The sequence below is a fragment of the Alligator sinensis genome, unplaced genomic scaffold, assembly GCF_000455745.1.
Source record: "Alligator sinensis unplaced genomic scaffold, ASM45574v1 scaffold534_1, whole genome shotgun sequence".
NCBI classification, from domain to species: domain Eukaryota; kingdom Metazoa; phylum Chordata; order Crocodylia; family Alligatoridae; genus Alligator; species Alligator sinensis.
In genome coordinates, this window is record NW_005842050.1 from 2,491,919 (window position 1) to 2,517,740 (window position 25,822).

General features: G+C 43.5%; 2 protein-coding genes across 5 annotated transcripts in view; one reads left to right on the top strand and one right to left on the bottom strand.

Moving 5' to 3' along the window:
• Positions 1 to 6,383, bottom strand: part of EXO1 (exonuclease 1) — a 52,870-nt gene extending 46,487 nt beyond the window's left edge. Inside the window, exon 1 of the mRNA XM_006022887.1 lies at positions 6,361 to 6,383. Coding sequence (XP_006022949.1) covers positions 6,361 to 6,383 — 23 coding nt within the window. The remainder of the gene's footprint in view (positions 1 to 6,360) is intronic.
• Positions 6,384 to 10,828: 4,445 nt separating this feature from the next.
• Positions 10,829 to 16,449, top strand: LOC102371737. 4 transcript variants are annotated; one of them, XM_014519568.2, is made up of 3 exons: positions 10,829 to 11,116; positions 11,806 to 12,032; positions 14,210 to 16,449. In XM_014519568.2, exon 3 carries the CDS (start codon positions 14,257 to 14,259, stop codon positions 15,196 to 15,198), a length of 942 nt encoding a protein of 313 aa, XP_014375054.1. In that variant the 5' UTR covers positions 10,829 to 11,116; positions 11,806 to 12,032; positions 14,210 to 14,256; the 3' UTR covers positions 15,199 to 16,449. The 4 variants fall into 4 exon arrangements, with proteins under 4 accessions (XP_014375054.1, XP_025059026.1, XP_025059025.1 ...); XM_025203241.1 differs by having other exon boundaries at positions 14,306 to 16,449; XM_025203240.1 differs by lacking the exon at positions 11,806 to 12,032.
• The last annotated feature ends 9,373 nt before the right edge of the window (positions 16,450 to 25,822 follow it).

Below are 25,822 nucleotides of genomic sequence, written 5' to 3' on the forward strand. Positions count from 1 at the left end.
ATGGAGGGAGGGGTTAAATCAGAGAATTTGGGATATTTAGACAGAGAAAACCAGGATCCCTGGTGATAACTTATGACTTTGGGGAAAGGAGGAAGGAGAGCCGCAGACTACAGATGCTGGACTTCAGAAAAGCGCTTTGACTCACGCAGGGAACTGCTGGGCAGGGTCCCCTGGAAGGCCAGTCTGAGGGGGAAAGGACTCCAGGAGAGCTGGTTGTACTTTAAAGAAGCCTTACTGAGGGCATAGGAATGAACCATCATGATGTGCAGGAAGACTAGCAAGTATGGCAGAAGACCAGCTTGGCTTAGCAAGGAACTCTTTAGTGAGCTAAAACTCAAAAAGGAAGCTTACAGGAAGTGGAAACCTGGACAAACAAATAGGGAGGAGTATAAGAGCACTGCTCAGGAATGCAAGGATAAAATCATGAAGGCCAAAGTGCAATTAGAGTTGCAGCTAGTAAGGGACATAAAGGGTAACAAGAAGGCTTTCTATAAGTATTTCAGCAGGTATGAATCCCTTACTGAATGGGGGAGGCAACCTAGTGACAGATGATGTGGAGAAGGCTCAAGTACTCAATTCCTTTTTACCTCAGTCTTCAAAGGCAAGGACAGCTCCCAGATTATTGCACCTGCCAGCACAGTTTGGGGAGGAGGTGAGTAGCCAACACTGGTGAAAGAACAGGTTAGAGACTATTTAGAGAAGTTGGACCCGTACAAGTCCATGGGGCCAGATGGGATGCAATGAAGGGTGCTGAGGGAGTTGGCCAATGTGATTGCAGAACTGGTGGCCATTATCTTTGAAAACTCACAACAACTGGACAAGGTCCCAGATCATTGGAAAAGGTCAAATGTAGTGCCCATCTTTAAGAAAAGGAACTACCAACCAGTCAGACCTCAGTTCCTGGAAAGATCATGGAGCAGGTCTTCCAGGAATCCATTTCTAAGCACTTGGAGGAGAGGACGGTGATTAGCAGGGATCTTGCTTTTCTGTTTGCCATGGAAAAAAATGGATTTTCTCCTTTAAAGAAGAAAAATGCAGGAAACTGCAGGTTTCCCCTTGCAGGCTGGCAGAGTTCCAGCCTGCAAGTAGCTGCTTTGGGCTGGGGGAAGCGGGAGGAGGCTGTTCAGATTCAGGGGGCACCACATGCATTTGTGTGCTTGCACACATGCACATACATAGTCATCAATACAGCTCCAGGCAGCAGGGTGGAGAGCACCTCTGCCAGCTGCCTGCAGGTAAATCCATGTGGGAGGTGGGCATAGGCAAGGTGGGGGAGGGCAGATTGTGGCAGTGGCTCATGCTAAGCCCCACAGTGAGGGAGGGAGTGGAGCAGAGTTGATAGCTGGGGCTGGGGGTGCTGCCCAGCTGCAGGGTATGCTGCTCACAGGCTTTGGGCAATAATGCATGGCTGGCAGCCCTAGCCAGGGAGTGGGACGGAGCCACAGGTGACTCATCTGGGGAGGTTAGTGCAGGGGCTGGTTCCCTGCCACTGCATGCAATCCCAGGGAGGGGTCAGGTGCCATAGGTGACATGTTGAGGGGGGCACATGATGCCTTCCCCAAATTTCTGTACCCAGAGCAAGCAGGGCTGTCCCGGGGGGAAGGGGGGGAGGGAACGCGAATCGGGTCAACCACCCTGTGCCCTGCGCTTTGTGGGGCCCTGCGGAGCATTGTGAATTGGCTGCGGTGACTCCGTGCTGCCACTGGCTTCATGTCCAGCCTCTTGGCACCTGCCTCCCCACCGCTGAATTTGTCGCCAGCTTCCTTGCGTCTGGGGGCAGGGCCCCACACAGGTTGATTTGCCCTGGGCCCTGCCCCCTGCTCGAGTTGTCTCTGACAGCAGGGCGCGGGGATGCAGCCTGGCCGAACTGGCACTGGCTGGGGCCTGGTGTGGGCAGGTGGAGCAGGGCTGTGAGACTCACTGCTGCCACCACTGCTACCACCAGGAGCCCCACACTAGCCACACCACCATAGAGTAATGCCATGTCACTAGCAGCACAAGGAGTAACAGACAATGTGGGGGACCAAGCTGCCCTCACCTCTTCCTGCCACCAGTCACTTGTGCCAGGCCGTAGCTCTACCCTGGAGGGAAGGTTGGGTGGTGTGCAGTTCAGGTGGCCTGAGGGGAATGGTGGTGGCCAGGCCATGGGTGCAGGGTACAGCCATGGTCTGACACATGAGCAGCTAGCAGTGGAAGGAGGTGAGGGCAGCATGGACTCCTGCCCCCCATCCATTACTCCTCATGCTGTTGGTGGCATGGTGTTACTCCATGGAGGCACAGCTGCCGTGGGGGTAGTGGCAGTGGCAGCAGTAGTGGCACAGCAGTACTGGCGGCGGCAGCAGCAAGTCTCACTACCCTCTCCACGTTCCTGTGCTGGGTCCTGCCCACTGCTATGAAGGTGGTCTGGTTGCTAGTCCAGCCAGGCTGCAGCCCTGTATCTTGCTATGGGCACACATATCTGGGGGGGGTAAATACCCCCGCCCATGCATTGTTTATGATATTGCCTATGGGCATCTCCTCTGCCCCACACACATCTCCTCCCTGCCCCACACTCCCCTCTTCCCCACATACTGGGAGGCTAGAGCCTGGGGGTGGGAGACAACAGGTCGGGAGCAAGGGGCAGCAGCAGGGTTGTAGGGGCTATGGCTTGGGATTGAGGAGCACTAGCATATCAGGGCTTCTCAGCACCACAAAGCAGTGTGGGGGGACAGCTGCCACTGGACCCACATTCTGGTGAGCAAAGGGAGCAGAGGGAGTTCTGATTTTCTATGATAATAAACACTAAATCAAATGCCAAAATATATAGGTATTTAGAATTTATTTTATTATAATAGTTGAGGCATTGGTAGGCTTCCAAATTGCTTTAAAACTAAATATATCAGTAAAACATTGTGTTCAGCTGATACCTATATATATAGTGACATTTCATTTGAATTATGGAAAAATATAAATTTTGGATTTTTTTAAATCAGAGAATTTGAAAATTTTAAACAGAGAAAACCAGGATTCCTGGTGATTAGGCACAGTCAAACATGGATTCACCAAGGGCAAGTCATGCCTGACCAACCTGATTGCCTTCTATGATGAGATGACTGGCTCTATGGATCCAGGAAAAGCAGTGGATGAGATGTACTGTACTTTGACTTTAGCAAGGCTGAATACAGTCTCCCACAACATTCTCACCAGCAAGCTAAGGAAGTATAGGTTGGATAAATGGACTGTAAGGTGGACAGAAAACTGGCTGGATTATTGAGCTCAAAGGGGAGTAATCAATGGCTCAATGTCTAGTTGGCTGCTGGTATCAAGCGGAGTACCCCAGGTGTTGGTCCTGGGACTGGTTCTGTTCAATATCTTCATCAGTGACCTGGACAATGGTATGGAGTACACCCTCAGCAAGTTTGCAGATGACACCAAGCTCAGGAGAGTAGTAGATATACTAGAGAGTAGGGCAAGCATTCAGAGAGACCTAGATAAATTGAAGGATTGAACCAAAAAAAATCTCATGAGGTTAAATAAGGTGAAGTGCAAAGTCCTGCACTTAGGATAGAGCAATGTACCAGGTACAGGCTGGGGACCAACTGACTAAGCAGCAGCCCTGCAGAAAAGCACCTGGACGTTAACTGTGGACAGTAAGTTGGGTTTGAGGGTTTGAGTCAACAGTGTGGCTTTGTTGCAAAGAAGGCTTACGGCATTGGGCTTATGTTTACAAGTCTTTTAAGTAGTGACACAGCTGTTCATTCCCCACGAACAGCCAAGCTGTTTGTTATCTGTGGCAGTTGGCATTTCTTTTGCAATTTTCTGTTACTGAAAAGAGAGTCAAACTGATTAAACTGTCGCCTTTTACACTGGGCTGCATTAGTAGAACTCTTATCAGCAGATCTAGGGAAGTGTTTATTCCCCTTTATTTGGCACTGATGAGGCCATACCTGGAGTACTGTGTCCAGTTTTGGGCCCCCCACTACAAAAAGGATCTGGACAAATATTACCTGAAGGGTGGTTCCAAAGAGGATGGAGCTAGACTGTTTTCAGTGGTGACAGATGACAGAAAAAGGAGCAATGGTCTCAAGTTGCACCAAGGGAATTTTAGGTTAGATATTAGGATAATCTTTCTCATAAGGAGGATAGTAAAACTGGAACAGGTTACCCAGAGGGGTGGTGGAAGCTCCATCCTTGGAGGTTTTTAAGACCCAGGTAGACAAAGCTTTGGCTGGGATGATCTAGTTGGGGATGGTCCTGCTTTGAGCAGGGGATTGGACTAGATGACCACCTGAGATCCCTTCAGATCTTCATTTTCTATGATTCTATAAAGTTATTTTTTATATGAGAATAAATTATTTTCCCCTAGCAACATTTGTCTTGTTGCTTAAAAATTGAAAAGAACAGAGCATTGGACCATTAAATTCTCTGGTGACTCAGATGTTTGCAATAGTTTGCCCTGAACCAATATTTAACGCTGAACTTTTTAAGAACAGTGTGATTGAATCTTGTTCTTTGTTTTGGGGTTTTCTGGTTGTTTTTTCTGTGTAGTGGTTACATATATATATCCACAACACAGAAAAACAACCAAAAAACCCAAAACAAAACATATATATATATATATATATATATAAAACTTATTTTACTCTTTCATGTATTTGTTTCTTTCATTAAAAATATTGCTATCAGTACACAAGATTAAACCATAACTGACCTGTCTTTAATGCGCTTTATTTCACTGAAGTTATTCTTATTGGGCACAGGGCTAAACGTATAGAGACATGGGTCCCCTCTACATGAGACACTGACTGCACAGTAGCTCGTTACTACTGCACAGTAGCGTTGTGTGGCACAAAGCGTGATGTGACACTACTGATCTGTAGTAATGACCTACTGCTCAGTCAGTATCACCTAAAAGCCATTCAGTGACACTACTGCATAGTAACTATGATTACTACATAGTCATTTAGTACTTCTGTATACAAGTGTATACAAGTGTATACACGTACTAAATGACTGCGCAGTAACAACCGTGCAGTCAGTGTGTCATGTAGACCCAACCATGAATAGCCAAAATGTGTTTCAGTTTTTCTGCTCAATCTTTTTGCTTTGCCTATTGGAATTGAAATAGTATATATAATACCTTTACCAAAAGGTGAACAAGCATAGATTTTTAAACTGTATTTGAATGAAGAATTTAAAATGATACAGGAAACATCTGATAAAGGGACATTTGAAAGACAATGTGGCCAGAATCCATCATCCTGATCAATACCCTATCTATAACAGAGTTATTTTGATTTATACCAGCTGAGGCTACCCCTGTATTTGTAGCTCACCAATGTCTCCTTTAAGGATGGAATATGAGTGTAATATTTCTGTGAGCTACCCCACTAGAGCGTACTGAGAGGGAACCAGGCAAACCACCTGTGCATCTTTGCTGTATTTCCCATGAATGTCAGCTGAAGCCAGAAAGTGACACATTCTTTTGGTTATGTACTAGACAGATGGTGTATCTAGCAAGTAACATTTTTAATTTCATGATTAGCTTATGTGCTTAGAAGTTTTGGTAAGACTAGAAATGGTTCCATTGAATCCTATTGTTTTACGTCCTTGGCATTTTTGTTACCATGGCTGTCATGTTGCATTAAATGTAGAGTTGGGAATAGAAAATACATCAGAAAAATGTCATTTCCTGATGATTATTTCATATCAAGAAATAAAAGAATGAACAATTTTACACAGTCATTTATTTTAACTCCTTTTTAATGCTGCTCATTTTTAAATGAAAAGGTCGTCTTTTCTCAAAGCAGAAAATATAATTTTCTGTTATGCTGGGTGAAACATATGAAACCGGGTCTATTTATTTGCTTCCCTTTACAGATATTTTGATGGACTGCCAAGAATGTTCTCCCCACAGGCTACATTGGTTAAATTGCCTCTAATTTGCTCATTGAAAATCTAGTTTTGTAAGAGAAATGTTTGAGCTCCTCTCTTTTTGCTACATAAGCAGGTTATAGCTGTTTGGCATCTAAAATCATATGTTTAGTAGGAACAGTCATGAATCTTTGTACAATTCAAAAGATATGAATTAGACCAACAGCCACAGAAACCCAAGTAACCTTTTTGTAAGGTGCTGTTTAAATAGCCAAGAAGAATCCAGATAGCTTCAGAAATCATTTCTTGTTCATAGCCATCCATTTGAAATGAACTGTTGTCTCCAACAGGTGCATTTAAGAAAATCATACATCCTCAGTACAGTGCAACATACCTGCAAACCCATTCTTTTTATGGGTATACTAAAAATCAAGAAAAAGAGGAACTTTTATAGGTGCCCACAGCATAACCATGGAATAAAAATAGTTTGAAAAAATAACCATTTACCTTGATACAAAATCTTTCTTCATGATTCTCATTAGTAAGTGACTGTGTAAGACAAGCATATGCTGTACTGGCTAGTTACTGAATGTGCATCTTTGTGGTTTGCAAACTATGACAGATAGCCCAGAATGGAGTCACTATAACTCTCTGTAACTATGTGGATTTATGTGATTAAGAATATAATCTCCTTTAACAGTACGGTTTTCAATGTTGAAGTAGAGATGTAGTGCCCAGATGAAACCTCTTAGTCCTTTTTAGTGGAGTTGCCACGGAGTTAATGAAAGTTTTGATTTTGAACTTTAGAATTAGGGTCTCACAGTATTTTGCCTCTTTACTAAATTCTGTATATATGCATTATCAGTAGCCAGCTTCCACTTCTCTATGTGAAAAATTACATGTATGTGTACTTGCATCAATAATTTGGAATAAGGCATTTGGACAACAAGTATTGCATACATGCATTCTTGGGGAAATCCATCTCCTGCCTGCATGCAATTGAAATGATAGCAGTCATATTGGCAAGGTCCAGTGAGTCTAATGTGTTTCTGTGAGTGAAAATGCCAAGACTTGGATGTGTATTGCAGAATCTACCTATTCAAAAGGTCTGTCTGAATGTCTTAATTTTAAAATGGATTTTTCCTTTGCGGCAGGCATCCACCCAATTTACCTCAGTGCGGCAGCCCTGGTGGCTGGACTACAACCGGCACAGCTGCTGCTTCTCAGCCGGAAAGCCAGCCCCTGACTGGAGCATGGCTCAGTGGTCGCATGGTGAAAAATGGCCCGGTGGCCAGGAACACAGCAGGAAGTGTTTGGGTGCCAGAACCGGAACCAGATGTGCTCCTTGCCACTGGGAGCACACAGTCACTGCTGCATATGCCAACCGGTGAGCCAAAGGAACAGGCCCAGGCCTGCCTGAGACAGGCTCCAGACAGAAGAGTTGGCCTGGATGCCTCAGGACAGTAGCTGGCCTGGGGCCAGACCAACTTGCTGGTACCGGGCAACCTGCACCAGAGCAGCAGAGTTGGCCAGCCTGTGCAAGTCCAGAGCCTACTACAAGTAGGGTCAACTGGGGACAGGAGAGGGTGGCCAGACAAGGGTGAACCCTGGAGGGATGGCCTGTGATGCCCTAGCTTCCTGGCAGTTCATCCGCACACCTGAAGTGCATCATCAGAGGACACCCACTGCTGGCCATAAGCAGGCCCAGCAGGGAACACTTGGAGCCCCTGGGACACCTGGCTAAGGGGCAGTAAGGAGAAGCCCTGGGCAAAAATGGGCTAGATAGAAAAAGGGGAACAAAGGGCTGAGGAAGCAGACCCGTAAACCCCAATGCTTGGAAGCAAGCAGCTCAGTGAGGGGGGTGGGGGTAACAGAGCTCTGTCCACCACTCAGTTTGAGCCACATTGAGTGATGTTATTTTTCTTTTGTGTTAACATTTTTTCTCTAAGTGTAATGGGTCACAGCAAGCTCCTGTGACACTAGAGTATCATTCCATTGATGCATCAGACCACCTGCAGCAACATCAAGGAGCAGCCTGGGATTTATGATGATAACACCCAAGTGGAAAGGGGGTGGGACATAAGGGAGGAGGAGTCACACAGAAGACGCACCAAGGAGGGTGCTCCTGAGATGGTAAGAACCACAAGCAACATTACAGAGGTACACATAACACCCAAAGTAGTGATGGGTGAGTAGGCTCAGGGGCAGTCCACCCCCAAGGTTGCGGGGTGAGGGCCTGTCACATCCCTGAAAAGGTGTCTTTACAAATAAAGCATGTGGTTTTGTGCATACAAGTGGAGAATGGGTAGAGACCTGGTAGACATTTAGGGCCTTGTTACACATGACATGTTAAGCTTCGCAAATGTTGATCAGTGTTAGTGTTAGCTTAAGTTTAAAGTAGGTACACACGCTCAGCCTAAAAACCTTCTCTGACTGTCCCTGAGGCGCACAGCTGTGACTTGCCACTAGAGGGTTGGCAATCAGGGGCCTGACTAGGAGCTACAGCTGTGAGTTATCCAGACAGAACAGGAGGGTGGGAGGAGGGGACATTGCATTCTGGGATACTGGCGGACTGAAACTTGGGAGGCTTATCTCTGGGGAATGGTCACACATTCATGGAACATGAGCTGGGACACACAGGTCAGAGATAAACCTTCCCTGAACGGGTGTAACTTTAAGATGCCTAAAGAGTGATTAAATCTAGTTTACGTGTCTTAATGTGCCGACAGTCCAGGGGTTAAGAGCTCCTTGAGCCACCTAAAACTAATGTGTAGCAAAGCCCTTAATCAACTATCTAGAGGAAAATATACAAAGGGAGTAGTGAGGAGAAATGCATTGTCAAACCTAGTTAAGTTTTATTTGACTCTTGTCTTTGTGCTTCCTGAGAAAATACCAAGAGTGACAGAAACTACATCTGAAGTATCATAGGTAATTGATGAGGACATGAGTAGCTGTTGCTATATCTTCACCAATAAAGAATGTGAATTAATTTATAGTAAGAAAATATGTCAATCTATAGTCAGAAGAACCTGGCTTTGAAGTACAAGAGCCATGTCCCTTCTGCAATAAATGATGTGCCCTCTTTAAAAAGGAACCCGTGACTCAAGGTCATGGATATATCAATATTATCAAAATAACTCCAGGAAATTGTGCAGCACAATCACAAATATCTTTAGAACAGAACTGATGTCAGGCCTAGTCATCTCAAGCAGGTCTTGCTCTGGAGGAACAAATGGTGAAATTAATGCTGAGAAGTGCTGAGCACCAAAGACTCTATCTGATGTCACTGGGAATTTCAGATGCATTCATATTCAAATCTCCATTCAGGAGCAGCCCCATCTCTTCTTAATACCCATAGGTCAGATCTCATTTGTCTCACATTTAAGTCAGAGAGACTTTCAGTGTGGTGAGCAGGATTTGTTCCAATTCTGTAGTCTTAGTTTTGTTCCTATCTCACTGCTAGTCTTGTCCATTGCCACCTTTGTTCTAATGCTCCTCTGCCTATCAGAGATCACTTGAACTCTAAAGATCCACCTCCTCTTCCTCCTTGTGATGGTTTCTGAAGAGATTTTCCTCCACACACTTTAATTCCCACCTTCATTAAAAGTTTGTCTCCTTCTTAGAGGTCCTTTCATCCAACTATCTCTAGTTATTTCCAGTTCCTTTTCTCCTTCAGTTATAACAGAGAACAATTCTGAGTTAAATAAAATGTTGTTCACTGTGTGACAGGCTACAGACCTACCTACCGCAGTGCTGGTGTCCATGTGGCTGGTCTGCGGGTGAGCCGGTCAGCACCATGCAGCCAGAAGGAGCTCTGCCAGTTGGTCAGGTGCGAGAAAGCTTTGAGCTTAAAGGAAGCTCAGAAAAAGAGCCAAGGAGGAGACGAGTGGAAGCACTGGCAGTGGAGCCAGACACTCTCCCTGTGGCTGGAAGGGACTCAGCAAATCCGTGCAAGGCCAGCATACCCAGAGGGGCAGCACATGCCCATCTCACCACTGGAGCACCTAGGAAGGACCCACACATGCCACAGAGCCAGCAGGGGTCCGGTAGCTCTCCCGGGTGTTAAAGTTCCCAGAAAAACTTGGATGCCAGGACCACCCGGGCGGCACTGGGGACTCCCGCAGGTGCCAGGTGGATTGCTGCAGCTGGCGAGTTGAGTGGCCCAGACCCAATACCATTCTCTGGCATCAGCGATGACCCCCACAAGAATACACAAGTCAGCTTGGGCTGGGAGAGGGCAGCCCAGTGGACATTGCTGGAGCCTACCGAGGGGAGAACCTGCAGGGGACTGGCAGAATTGTGAGCATCATGCAGGTGCAGAGAGATGCACCTTGAGGCATGATAGTACCTGGCCAGGTGGAACTCAGGCCAGAAAGCATGCCCAGCGAGGGGCATCACGGACTTAAGAATCTGTGAGAGAAGAGTGCACTAGGCACCGACATACCCCAAATGCTGAAGAAAAGCACTTGGCAAGGGAGCATTGCTGCCGTGCCCGCCATGCCATCTGACCTATTTTAGTTGAAGTATTGTTATATTATGATTTTTGTTTGTTTGTTTGTTTTTGTTTGATTTTTTTTGTTTTTTGGTTGCGGGCAAATAGACCCAGGTGAAACATAGCCCAGGAGGTGGGGCATGCCCATCTGCTGGTGCAGTGGTCGTGAGCCTGTCACACACTGCTAGGGAGAAATGAGTGACCTGACCATATACATTCTATCCCCCCCAACACACACACACACACACACACACTTTTGAAGAAAGAAAAAGGCATTAGGACTATTCTCGTGAAAATACCTCAGAGAAAACAATGTTATAGACTCAGTTTTGCTAGTTGGACAAATGGCAAAAGAGAACAATCACAAATACCATTAGTCTAGCTTGGAGCGAGGGTCCAAATATTGATAGTCAAAAGTTCTGCCTCCATTACCGATCTCGAGCTAGCCTGAGATCATATTTTTGGTATTGGCATAGTGTTTGTGATGGGATATAAGAGTGCATGGAATGACTGAGTACAAAAAGGATGCCGATCTGGTCCTATACTGTTACACCTTCCTCTGTTTTCTAATTTTTTTTTTTTAATTCCATGTATGAGGGAATATAGATTTTTTTTTTTCAGCTGGCTGCTTGGCTCATACTGGCCTCTAGAGGGAGGCTAAAAAAACAAAATAACTCTAAACTGGGAAGCAGAGGCACTCTTCAGAAGCGATACCAAACAGAAGAGACCGAGACCCGAGACACAGTTAGTCCTGGTTATTATTCTTTGCAGGTCAGTAGTCCTTAATTTAGTGTTTTAACTATTGACTAGGTTAAAATAATAGGGCATTTGTATAGTTGGATGTTTAGAAATAGTATTCCTTTAGTATTTAAAATAGTGGAGTTTAAAGTGTTTACTCTAAACTTTGAAACTGAAACTAGTTACAACCTGACATTTCCGTTATAAGCAAGAAGCTTGAGGTGTAAGTCCTGCACTTGGCATGTTGGTATAAAATTTCCAGTGGAGTTAATGGGAGTTTTGCGTGTAGGATCACTCCTTAAATAGATAACTGAGAGAATCAGTCTCACCTTCCCTGCCCTGAGGCCTCACACCTGGTGCAGTTGCCCCCTCTTTTCAGAAAAGCCATCATGTTGGGCTTAGTGTTCCCTGTGAAAAAAAGAGAGCCTTTTTACTAGGGTGGGCTGTAGGATATTTTCCTGCCTCGTGTTAATCAGGGGATCTTAGAGCCTAATTCTGCCCCTCACTACACGCTTTTTGGACAAAGCCATAAATCAGCCTAAGCTCACCAAGTTGTTTGTAAACCTCCACAACCTGAGCCCAAGTCTGAGCCTTTTCTGGGTGACTCTCACATTTGAGGGTTTTGTTCTGAGAGTTACATATGGCTCTGATTGTGAATATCTTTAAAACATGAGTTTTCAGTGGGAAAGGTGACATTTTAATCAATTTGACTCTCTTTTCAGTAACAGGAAATTGCAAAAGAAATGTCAGCTGCCGCAGATAATAAATAAACAGCTTAGCAGTTGGTGGGGAAGGACCAGCTGTGTCACTAGTTAAGAGCAGTAAACTTGAGTCTCCCTAAGAAAATCTGCATCCTTGAGAGGGAGGTGACATCCTTGGTGTTGCTGCTGATGCTTTGCCTGTATCCCTGGGCCAGATTCTGCCCAAGGCAAATAATTTCTGCAGTTCGGTGAGTTTGTTTAGTTTTTCCATGGAAAGATTGCTGTGGGGAAGCAGGAGATGGTTTCTCCAACAGTCCCCAATCCCGCAAGAGAAGGAGAGTGGTTCTTAGAAGACCTGCTGCAGGTTAGGGCAGTCCGAGTGGAGCTCCTGTGCCCCTGTCTTGTCTCAGTGACAGCACTGCACCTACAGAGGGTATGGATGGTATCCTCCTCTTGCAGGCTACTGCTTTGTCAAATCCTGGAAGATATGTTTCAGTGATAGGGACATCTCTGACTGGATCAGCAGCAATATATCACCCTCCAGAGGCAGGAAGAGGAGAAAGAGAACGCAGTGGCAAGCTGCCTATCCTCCCAACTCTGCTACCACCCCATAGTCTCTCCAGTGTGCTTACTGAAGCACTCTGCAAGGGAAACAGAACATACAGCACAGCAGGCATTTCCCCACCCCCCTTTGGCTTTCTACATGCACCCATGGAGGCAGCGCTGGGTTTTGTTACCCTGCACTTGTGGAAGCAGAAGGTAGCTAAGCCGGCTATGTTACTTCTCTTTTAATTGACTTATTTCTGTGAGAAGTAGTATTCTGGATTCTGATTTATCTGAAGTGTTGATAATGGTTCTGAGCTAGAAAGCACTGTAACTATCAGTAATTGCAATGTGAATTGCAGCTATGTAAGATATAGAAAGGTTTACTGAGGTCTTTAAAACATATTGGTTTCCCTAAGTGGAACTATAAAGTGCACTGGCCAAACAGTATTCACAAGCATGAGCTGATCCAGGATTTGGAAAAGGGGGTGAGAGAGCAGTGACCAGAATTGCAGGGGCAACTACACCCCCTCTCCCAACTTTCCCCCACCCCGCTGAGGCAGGCAGACTATGCCACAGGAGCAGCAGCTGTGGACTTTTTGAAGACTCGAAATTAAGTAAAAATCTTCCCGCCTGCTCTTGGCATCTCCCTTGCCCTCCATGCTCAGTGACATGTCCTCTCCCTTTCCATTCATCCCCTTAGCCCAGTACTGCCGCTGTCTCCAGCTGCTCCAGAGGTGGGGCGAACTCCAGATCTGCTCCTGCCTGGTCCAGGCTGGTCCGTGGGGAGCTGGGCTCGGCTGGAGACAGCAGCAGTGGCAATAGGAAGGTTTGCCTTCTCTAAGTCTGCCCCCATGCTCATGGGGAACACCTACAAGGGAATGGGCAGGGAGGAGGACCTGCCACTGCTGCTGTCCAAGAAATCCCTGGACAGAATATGTTGCTGAACACAGAGGGAAAGGATGCTGGGTAGCGTGGACTTCTTACCTGATTCAGGGGTTTAAAAAAAATCCCTGGCTTCTGTTCCTGCTGCACGACCTGAAAGAAATGGTGTGACTATGCCACTGCACCCGTTTTGGATCCACCCCGGTTCATATGCCACATTCATGGTCCTTTGTACCAAATAAAAATGGCTTCTAATGGCATGAATGCTTGTTGTTGTTATTATGGTTAGTCTGCAGCAGAAGTAGGACCAGACCTTATCATCTCCTGGCTCCTAGCACTAATCTTTTTACCCTTTTAACATTTTGCTCTGAGGTAGAAAAGGACTTTTTAGCAGCTTTTTCAATGTTGACAGTTATGTAACTTTGAACAAAAGGGGCTTTCAGTGCCTGCAAACCCACAAATGGCAACAAAACCAAACCAATAACCCCAAAACAACTTCATTCCAAATTTCACTGAAAGATTTTGAAACTTTATAGAATTGCTCCAATCATCTTAATGTTTTAGGTGGGACAATAGGCAAAGTTCTGTTGGGGGAAAAATCATTAGAAATAGTTCTCCAGATCTACCTATTTTTTCTGTGTTTTTTTGGGGTGGGACCTGGAAAAGAGGAGGGAGGTCTATTGTCCTCCCATTTTCCACTACTTCCCACCACACTCTGAGTATGTGGCAAAGCCATCCACCTTTTTGGTGGGTCGTCTGTGAAAGTGAGTGAAATCTGAGGCCACATTAGGTCTATCTGGCAACACTCCATAAGTCCATCTGTTCTTTTCTCTCATATATTGGTGTACTCACCACTTTGCAGTGAAGGCAGTTAGACTACAAATGATTAATCTCTAACTACAGTTTTTCAAGCAGTACTTTCTGCCCCATGATAAAACACCAGAGAATGTATTCCAGTTGTAAATGTTATTACCATCTGCCTTTTGCTTTTGTTTAGGTACTGATAGACTGGGCATAACTTACCTTCCTGCCCTCTGTGAAAAGATGTGGTTATTCTTCATTTGCATTTTATATTTTCTCCTGAAACCTATAGGAACTATCTATGGCCACAACAGTTACACAGAATATCAGCTGGGCAACATGAACATAATTATTTCTGTTCCACATGGTGGAGCAATGGAACCTGAAGACATCCCTGATAGAGATGCTGGTTGTTGGAATGCAAACAGTTCCTCTTGTATCTTCTCTCATGACTGTCCTCCAGGAACCGTTCAAGACTTTCAAAAGTGCAAGGTGGCTACAAATCAAGACAGGCATGTCATAGAGGTAGGTCAGACTCTTGCTAAAGAAATCAGAAAGATTACTAAAGGCTTCTTCCCTCATGTGGTTATAAATCATCTCCAGAGATTCAAGATGGATGCTAACAGAGAAAAGGAAGAAGCTACCTTTGGAATTCCCCAAGCAGAAGAGGCCTGGGAAGACTACATGGGGTTTATGAGGTCTGCAAAATTGCACATGACAGAAGGCCTTATTGTGGATATCCATGGCCAAGCACACCCTGAACAATGGATAGAATTAGGCTACACCATTTCAAAAGCATCACTCAATTCAGGGATATTTTCTGCATCAGGCTCTTCTATTCAATATCTTGCCAACCAGCTGGGCAATGTCACCTTTGAATCATTGCTTAGAGGACACAGAAGCCTGGGTAAATTTATTGAAGATCAGAACAAAATGTACATTTGTGTTCCTTCTCCAACCAATCCTAGTCCAAAAAATGGGAATTATTATAGTGGTGGTTATATAACAAAAACTTTTGGCTCTCAATACTCTGGCACTGTTGATGCCATTCAGATTGAGCTGCCTCAGTGGGTAAGGGATATCAAAGAGATTCCAAACTTTAGTAAAGCACTAGCAAAGGCTATAATGAATTTCTGGCAAACTAACTACTGCATCCACAGCGGCCATCAGCTTCTGGGATGTTGAAAGAAAAAAAAATTACTTACATTGCTATGGCTATTTTGTAATCTATGCTAATTTATCTGATACACTGGAATATAGATTTTTATCCGACTGACTTTGAATTTAATTGACTCTGAATTCTTTAGAAGTAAAGTAGTGGTCAAGAGACAAAAAATACAGGATACAAAGGAATGCAATTCTGATGGCAAAGTCATACAGAAAGAAGAAAAACTTTCTAATAGCAACAACTTAATTATTAAATTAATACTTAAGAGAGTTTACAGCAAAAGGACAACTGGTAGCATCTGTGATGTCAAGGCAGACTGTAGTCAAGGTAATTTAGATTTTGCCTACCCCCTTAGTTAATTATCTTCTCTTGAGGAAGGAATCTTTTTCTGTTTAGTAGTTTAGTTTACTTCAAATTACATTGAACATTGGTGATCTTCAACATATCTAGTTATTCTCCAATAAGTGAAATGTACTGTAGCCTGGCCAGAATCCTAAGGTCATTGGTCACTTTAGCAAAAAAACTCACACAGGTTTCATCAGTGAAGGACCTACCTCCTTGGGACATGGATGTGGAATTCAGCCCCTGGAAGCTTAGTTGTGGAGGAAAGACAGAGAAAGTATCCTTTTATTTCCAGTTCATAGGGAAAATGATCTGTTGTAGAATATACTACTAGATTTTAGTTCAAGATTTTTTTTCTGTATGGTGCAGTGCATAGAACAGATTTTTTTGCACCAAAAATAAAGCATTTCTGCCTCTTTTTGTGGTATGGTAATATACATAAATAGGTTTCTCTGCTATTTCCTATTGAACATCATTTAATTAAATGATATATCAAGCAAAATCTTTGAATCAAGGGCCATCACTTTGTTCTACATTTTTATAGTACCGCGCACACATTTGGGCTCCTGGTCCATGATTTGGGCTCCTTGGTGCAACTCTAATATGAATAAACAATTAGAGCAGCACATGATTTGATCTACTGCAAAGTTCTGCAAGTGGCAAAAAATGCTGAGACCCTGAGCTGTGGCACCATCACAAGGGAGGCAGTACTGCATGGTGTTAATACCTGCATGGAGTACCTCCAAGAAAGCATCCATACTGCAAGCCATGTTGTGGTGCATGTGAGATACTCTCCCCTCTCAGGGCCTGGTCCAATGCTCATTTGATGTCAGTGGGAATCCATTTATCCTTTGACTTTATTTAACAATAGATTATTCACTTAAACATTACTGTGTATTGTATTATTTTAGGGATGGACTTATATGTACATTATTTTAATGGGGAATTCCATTGGCAATATATAACAGATGGAAAAAATAAGAAATTGATATATATGAATAAAATAATGAAATACAGAGAATTTTGAAGGGAAGAAAAAGTTACTAAGGAAAGATCTTTGGCCAGTAGGATTAATGATAATATAAATACATTATTTAAATCAAATGAAATCCAACAATGATACAGCTCTGATGCCAGAAAAGGAGCAGTCATATTGTCAGTCATGAAGCAGAAAATATTCCAATAGATCTGGTCTGTAATTGGAAAGAAGCAAGGTGATGCATTGATGTCTTCCAGTGATAATGAAATATTTCTCTTCCATCAACAGCCAAAGACAATGTTAAATAGTAAATTTTTAAATAAGCAGGGCTAGATAATATGTTTGTAAGAGTATTAACAAGAATTGGCATAGTAGCTTTCTGAACCAAAACCACTAATTATTAGTACAGCATTGAATACTGGAAAAGTCCCAGAGAACTGGAAAAACCCAGTGTTGTGCCAATAATTTAGAAGGGTACATAGGAAGATGGATACTACAGGACTAGAGACCAACTGCAGGCCTGTGAAAGAGTGCAAGGGTGGTGACTAAGCACCCTGGCTAAAGTTGACAAACAGGATAAAGAGCAAGTCCCAGATATGGACTGCTAATTGGGTGTTATAGAAGCACTCCACACTGTTCTGGAGCACAGGTTGCCTCAGCATGGGGCTAGCTAGCAGACAGCCCCAGCATCAAGGCACCTTGTGCCCCAGCCATCCGGGAAGCGGCATGTGGAGACAGGGGGACCAGGTAGCTTAGATGGCTGGGCTGCCTGCTCCTTCTTTTGAGGCACCCTGCTCCCCAGACAGCTGGGGAGCAACTGGCTGGGGTGCAGGGGGCCTCAGCACAGGGGTCTGCAGCACACAGAGATGGGGGAGCAGGCAGCCCAGGGTCTCTGTGTCTCCATGTTTATCCTAGAAAATGCAACTTTGGCATGTTTTGAGATTCTTTTTCAGGGTTTTGTGGGGGGGTTGCTACCAGGAAATCTGGGTAGCAAAATTTGCCTTGGCATTGCAAATTAGCAATGCTGTGCACAGTTTAATGTGCAACACATCTGGCTTGTGGCACTGCAAAGAAGTCTGTGCAAACTGCACATGCCTGCATGTATGGATCCAGCCTAAAAGGCTAGGCCAGTAACTGATGACAGCCTCCCAAATTATAAGAATAACCAATATCAAAGATGTAGCAGGTGGACAGAGGGTTGGGGGAGGGAAAGGGACGGAGGAGAAAGCTAAGAGCCTGGAAGGAATAGGAGGTAGGCTGACTACCAGGTGGCATCAGACCTGGCATCATAGCACTGAACCTACTTACAGGGACTATCTTGGGCAGTAACCCTAAAAAGGATACATAGCCAACTGAACTTAAGTTCTCCACATGGAGAGGTAAAAATAAAAGGAGAATTTGAACCTCTGCATGTGGATCATATATAGAGGGCCACACTATTGGAACAGTACATTTAATTTTGGTACATGCATGTCAAGGATACTGACATATTGGGAAGTGTTTTCAAACAAATGGTTTAAATTATTTATTGATTTAGGTAAGAAGAAAGTTGATTGTGGCTGGGTGAGGGGAAGATTTCTGATAGTAGATAGCTCTATGAAATAGCATAAAAAATCAGAACATAATCAAGTATTTGAAAGCTGAATCTAGATAAGCTAGACTAGATATGAGGCATCCATTTCTAATAGTGAGGGTTACTAAGCACTGGGAAACTTACCAAGCAATATAATAGATCTTCCAGCAGTTGAAGTCTATAAGCAAGACTGGATATCTTTTTGAAAGATGTGCTATGCCATAAACAGAAATTATGGTCTTAGATGAAATTACTTAGTGAGGTTCTTTGCCCTGTGTTATATGAAAGGTCAAGTGAGGTAATCATAATCATCTCCTCTGGCACTGAAACCTATAAATCTTTTGGTGAAAATGTAAACCCATATCTTATCCTCCTCCTCACCGAAGTTCATGTCCTCGCCTAAGAACATAAAAGTTAAGTCTGGGATCCCAGACCATTTTTTAATTTGGGAAATTCAATTTTGCCCTAAATTTGTCCACTCTTGACTCTGGATGTGAGATTCTTCACTTAGGATCATTAGATTTCAAACAGAATTTAACTGACTTTTTCTGGAAAGCACTGTTTAAACACAGGAGATCCCTCACAGTGTGGTAAAGTTGATGCTACAGAGTTGTGTTTTAGTGCCAGGAATAGAAACTCTGTAGGGTTCATAAAGCACTTTAGGATGAAAGGTGCTATATTAATGTAAGACATTATTACTTGTCCTAGTTAAAGACTGGAACTTGGTTTTTAGGTAGACATAGAGGATACAACACAAGAATAAACACCTTTTAACATTGCTGTCCTACTGGAAGGGGAAAAGGGGGCTAGAATTATGGTTATAAACAGTGGATAGTTCAGGAGCATTTAATATACCACTGTTCACCACACTCTATTCCTCTCATAATACAAGAGGATTACTTTTAAAACAAGGTTTCAGAGTCCATTTGTATAATGACAGGGAAGCTATTTAGTAGGCTTCAGGTGATCCTGCAATGGACTAGCTGAGAGTTGTAATTCACACAAAATCAATTGTGACTAGATAGTTAATACCTGCTTACTAATTCATCATCTTCAAATATCACACTTGATTTTAAATAAACAGCCTCTGTGCAACCACAGAACCTGAACATTACTTCTGAGCACCCAAAAAATATGTTCTGCCTCTTTCAAAAACAAGTGTGAACACAGTGCCTGCCCCAAAGAATTTACGCTTTAACTTCAGCACAAGTGAGGCTCATAAATAGAAAAAGTCAGGAGAAGGGGAGAAAAGGGACACAATAACAGTACTGTTACTCACTAAGGCACATATATCTCTTAGAAGCATTAGTAATTCTCCTTTGACTGTGCCTAGGATAGTCTAAAAATGACTTCACAGTGAATACAACAAAATAGATAAAAAACCATTAGGGCTAAATGTTGAGCTTCCCTATACTTATGCAAATAAAGAGTAAAACCAAAGATTTATACGCATGTAAACTAAAGTCACTATCTAGCTTACAGCACTTAAAATCATAGGAAAACAGGGCTGGAAGGGTACTTGAGAAATTACCACGTTGAACAAAGAGAATCATCTTTACCTAGGAGCCCATCCCAGAAAAATGTGTATCTACCATGCATTTAAGAACTTCCAATGACAGTGATTCTATCATCTTTAACTTGTTCCAGGTAGAAAATTCTTCCTGATATCTAATCCTCCTTATATTTGAAGATTTATCAAATCTCACCTCCCCTCTCCCCACCCTAGTCTAGACTAAATAGACTCTACATGAGAAGTATCAAGCATATGACTATTAGGAGGCCAGAGAATTTGGGATTGGGGATACCAAGGGAGGCAAGGGCTGCTGCAGAAGCTGGGACCTCAAGGCCCCGTTGGACATGTCAGCAGTACAGTGTATGCATGGGCTGTACCAGTACTACCCCACTTGTCTCACAGCTGCTTGGTCTGCCTCCACTTGCACTGCCACTGCTGCAGCAGTGTGGCTGCTTGGCCCACTGCCTCTGCTACCATTGCTTCTGCAGCCACTGGCAACACTGCAGCCACCACTGCATCATGGATCCAGCCTGTGAAGAGTCCCACAGTAAATTTGACACTCTGCTGGAGTTCTAGATTAAATGTCAGTATTTCCAACCATTCCTTATCTGTTCTGTTTTCTAAAACTCTGAACATAGGTCTTATTTCCCTTCTCTGGACTCTTTCCAATTTGTCCCTGTCTTTCATGAAGTGCATTGCCCAGCATAGATGACTGGTACGGGGTGCATGTGCTCCCTCCGACGGCTGACACTGATACTGTTGGTAGGGCTGGTGCCCCCCTGATGGGGTGGATTCTGCAGAACTGCCCCCACAGATTCAGGAGGCACCAGTCACTCATGCTGCCCAAAATGGGACACGGAACTCTAAGTAAGGCCTCCCCTTTGTTGAAGAAAGTAGTTGAATCACTTTCTGTGTATATGTATGATACTCTTACAGGGTGTTGCTAGATTTTAGAATATTCATGCAAAAAAAAAGCTAAATTTACAGACAGGCAAGTAAGGAAAATGCTAATCAAACTAATCCCTACTAGCACTGTTAGCCATAACCCTACCCAAATAGCAGGGATTATATATACTTAGCGGGACAAACTGATGGGACTCTGACTCAGCTGAAGAATTAGCTTTCCAGGGAATAGTCATTCTGCTGACAGTTCTGGTAATCACATTACCCTGTTCAAAGAGAGATGCTGGTGCTACTAGGCTGTTCAAATTATAGTCAGCAGTCCCTGGGGCTGAGCCATTCAGCATTAACAAAAGATTTCTAACATTTTCTGTTTTTTTAAAAATGGACCTTGGCTGAAAAATTGTATGCAGATTACAGAAATAACATGCAGATTGACATTTCTAGGTCAGATCATGATCTACATGTTTTCTAGGATTCTATTCAAAATATTCAAAGGCAAAGAAGGCCAAAGGAAACACATCTTAATTAGCTGAGTCAAGTTACTGTATTTCCTTTATATATATATATATATATATATTTCTTTTTGCCTTTTGCTGATTCTAGTAGCTTATTCCACATTTAGATACGTTTTTTTTTTTTTCTTACAGAAAAGATTATCTGAATTGAGTAATTTGCTTCACTAACTCCACTCCTACCAGGAGTCATACAGTAACTTGAATGTAACTTCAACTAGGTTGAATAGGATAAGTAGTTACTTGAGCAGGAACAAAAGGGTGGGGGGGCTGCCTTGCCTTTTAAATAAGCATGTATCTGAAGCTGAAACAGATATGACCGAAAGCTTATTATCCTAAACCTCAGAAGGCCAAATTTAGCCATGTGGGTATAACTCATTTTGTGGTCAACAGGAGCTACATTTAATGCCAGGGCTAGTTTGCTCTACAGCTCGAATGACCGAAGTGATATATGTATGGGACCTACTGCTGAAATAATCTTTTCATACAAAATGTATGATGATACTTTAAAAAGCAAACTTAGTTTTCCTTCAGAGCTTTGGATTGGCAGCCTGAAATAGGAAAATCCTCTCCCTATCCATAGAGCAAGTATAGCATGGATGTAATTTTCCTAACTCCACAATACCCCTCGGCCTTTACCCGGATCAGATCACTCTGAACAAACTTGGGGAAATCTAACCCACTGGCTCATGCTTGGTGAACAATATGAAGTCAATGTGATATTGTAATGGATGCATCACATACCACTGTTTATGGCAGTACCTCAAAGGAGGATTGCAGATTTGATAGCATCACTACTCTTGTGTTGCTAGATAGTCATTGGCCAGAGACAGGCAACCTTCTATTTGCTCTCCTCTCTCTCCCCTTCCACTTACACGTTATGATAACAGACCCCACTCTATGGACTCTTGGGACATGTCCACACGAGTGGACCACCCAGGAGTAGTGAAGTAGGAGCCTGGCCAGTCAGAGCCTTGACCAAAGAGACCCAAAGAAATAGGCAGTGGACCTTACCATCTCAATGACCCCCATCAGTAAGAGTATGCTTCTAAAAAAAAAGAAGGTTCATGCTTCTAAAAGCAATACATAGTCACCAAATGATCTTTTGGAGCTTGCCCCTTCTATATTACTTCAGCCTACTTTTATTGTTCATCTGCCAAGTTGTTGGCTATGAGCCAGGCTCTGATACTGGTATGTGGCAGATTTGCAGGTGAGCTGCAAAAGACTGCATAACTATAACAAGGGCAAACTTTGAAGGAAAGGTTGGTTATAAATGCATAACATATAAGAATGAGCCTGTGGTTAAAGCAGATATAGGCAGCCTGAGCCTGGCAATGATGTGTTTTTGCTTCCAGGAGGCAGACAGGAGAAGCTGTTGCAGAAAGTCTGCTGCTTATTAGCTGTCTGCCTTTTATAACAACTGCTTTTGGCAGATGCTTTCATAAGGCAAATTACTGTTCTGAAACTGCAAAGAGAAAGGTTTGCTCTCTAGTCTTCTGCTCAAGGTGGGGCACTGTGCCAGAAAACATAGCTCTGGGGGGAAAAATCAGGAATTGGGAATGATGCTGGGTGGTTAAGGTGAAAGGTAGATTCTGTCCCACCCGCTGTTCTTGCTCTTTTGCTCTGACACTACCATCTAGATCCTTTATGTCTTCTGATTTACCTTATCCCTCTCTGACTTATTCCTTGACCTTCAGGGCTCCTTATTTTGTTAAAGGACGCATGTGGCACACCTTTAGCCAATACACTCTGTCTCCTGTAAAAAGGAGCCCTCCTCCACTGCTATGAGCAGTCTGGTACAGTGGGGTGATATTATTGTGCACATAATACTTTATTTCTTTGATACTTACTCAGGGTCAGTCTTTGATGGTTTGACTCATAGACAAAGATGATGGCAGAACAAATGAGTCATGCATCAGCCACACTTCCAAGGCAGATTTCTTAAGTTTTTCATTTTTCAAAAAGAAACAGTATGATTGATAAATGAAGAGTCTCATTGGACAAAAACACACAATCAAGGTGAAATTATTTGTGATTTGACATACCAGACTTTTCAATACTGGAGTCGCATGCTGACTGAAAGTGCATGTGTTTAGGTTTCATTAAACTCCTAAACCCTCATAAAGTGTCACTGGCCTTTGCAAAGCCAAGGACATGCAATCGTGGAACTGATCTGGCTAGGAACATTAGTGAAGGAAGACTGATCTGACAGAGACAATATGTGGCATGTTTAAACTCAGCTGCCAGTGAAGAATACATAACAAAGGGTAAGCATCTAATAGAGTTTGACTTATGTAGGTAGAGGCACTCTGCCTTAAGTAGCAACTCAAACCAGAAGAAAAATAGCTAGGGATGCAATTAAGTCTGAAAAGAGAATCAGTCTAGATGTGTTGCACCTCTGGGAAGAGTTTAAAATCTGATATGATATAACTTTAGCAAATTAATTGTGATAGTGAGGTTCTTCCATCATTGGAAAGGGGAAAAAAAGACCTTAGTAGATCTAGGCTCAGATACAACGAATACAATTGTGGAATAAAACCACAACCTAACACTGTAAGCTAAACATGTCTACTGTAGAGATGCACTGATATTTTGGTCTATATTGTATTGGCACTGATAAAAGGCAGATTGACATTATCAGCAATTGGCTTTTTTTGGCTGATGGGGCTAATGTCACTGATAAATGCCGCGTGCATTTATCAGTGACATGCATGTTGCAGTCACTGACTGCAACTGTCAGTTGCAGTGACAGTGCATTCCTGACTGCAGTGACATGCAGTTGCAGCATGCATGCAGTCAGGAATGAAGCCCAGCAGTGAAACCCCCACATTTTGCTGTAGTGAAACAAGCTGATCATGGGCAGTTCAGGTTAGTCAATCAGAGCTGCCCTATGCATTGCTGCCATCTGTCACAGGGCAGACAAAGAAGAACTGCTGAGCATGCTGAGATGTCTGCACCGGGGTCCCGCCAGGCTGTACAGTATCAGCACTGCAGGCTCTCCACTGTTCAGGGCCTCAGTATATGTATGTGCAGCTCTGGGTACACCAGGAGAACAAACCTGGGAGAATTCTCCCAGATTATTTGAATGCATGTAAGCAGTTTTAGATTGAGCCCCAAGAAGTTTATAGTCTGCCTTTCAGTTCTGCATTTGCACAGTGCTTTATGGTCAGGTCCTATAGTCTATGACTGGGATTCCTAGCAAGGAGGATAACAACAAAAAATCTTTTCAAACTTACCCTTTGAGAAAGGCGGCTTAATCATGGGCAGCATAGGTCAGCTGCCGAGGACACCCACTGATCCTTAAGCAGGGCCGTCCCTGGAGGAGGGGAAATTGGGGTGATTGCCCTGAGCCCCACACTTTGGGGGGGCCCCGCACAGCCGGGTTGAGTGGCTGCAGCCCCTCCTATAGGGCCCACCTAGTGCTGGTGACTGTGCTGCTGCCACCGGCTTCATGTTTGGCCACTTGCCACCCCCCCGGCTGCTGCTGCCAGTTTCTTTGCATCCAGGCCCTGCACAGGCTGATTTGCCCTGGGCCCCATACCCTACTAGGGTTGTCTCTGTCCTTAAGTAACTAGGCAGCCTCTTACACAATGAAATGTGCAGGGCCTCTGAAGCCAGAGATTAATGAAACCAATCACAGGAACTTTTCCACAGAAAAGTTTCTCTTTTCCTACAGTGAGATTGGATCAAAAGAATACTTTGTAGTTAGGAATCCTGAGACTGAATTCAGAGGCAATTTCCTCACACACCACTCTGCTGAATATGGAAATGTGCAACATATCTTCTATGACTAATTACTATTTTGTTGCTTAGTGAAATGGTCCCTTAAAATGAAAGCGGCTGAAAGGCAATGTTCTATGGTGCTGAGGTTTTAACGAAAAGTACGTAGAATGATTTGTAAAATTGGTTAGTACAGCTTACCATTGTCAGCCACAGCACAAGTGCAGACCCCAAACAAGCACTGATTCTACTTCCAACTTGGATTGGAAATCTGAGATCTTGGCTTTGGTTCCATATTTAATGTGTCTCTTCTATGTGGCTCCAGCCCTCCTAGCCACTCTTCATATATTTTCGCTTTCTCACCCTCTCAGAAGAGTCCCTTGACCATTAGGCTATTAGGCGCAGAAACCATTAGGCTCATTTTGCTTACTCTCCCTCTAGTCAAATGAACAATTATTTTATACAAAGTGGAACAATTCTTAAGGAGCTCTAGAGAACTATCTCCCTCCCTACCTGGGAGGGAGCCAGTGTAGGTTCAAACCCTCTCTGGCAAAGAAGGAACTGAAACCTAATAACACCTTCTCTAGCTGTGTTTTATGAGAAAGAAATCTATGCCAACTCTACCTCTAAAAGGGTGCATCTACACGTGCACTTTAATTAACAGTAGGCTATTTTACTGCGCATTAAAGTGTCACATAAAAACCCATGTGATTACACTAATGTGTAGTAAAATAAACTGCACGTTGTGTCACTTAAAAACCATGCACATTAGTTACTGTGCATTAAGGCAGCCTAATGCACATTTCTTTAGTACCTCACATTAGAGCTACTAAATTTCATGCACATTAGAAAAAACACCTTAATGCATGTGTAGGTGTGCCCAGAGACAATTCCATGTTCTGAATTCCAATCACAAAGAGCACCAAGTCCTGAGGGAGATTAGAGATTTATTTATTTTATTATTGATTTATTTGATTTATATACTGCCCTTCCCCTCAAAAGGCTCTGGACTTACAATAAAACCAATACATTAGAAAAAACCAAAAACAGTTTAACAACTTCCCAAACAATGCCCCCAAACTTAACCTTGCCTGCTGAA

Excerpts from the sequence above, each read along its gene's own strand:
- LOC102371737 (XM_014519568.2), top strand. The coding sequence starts at position 14,257 with ATGTGGTTATTCTTCATTTGCATTTTATATTTTCTCCTGAAACCTATA.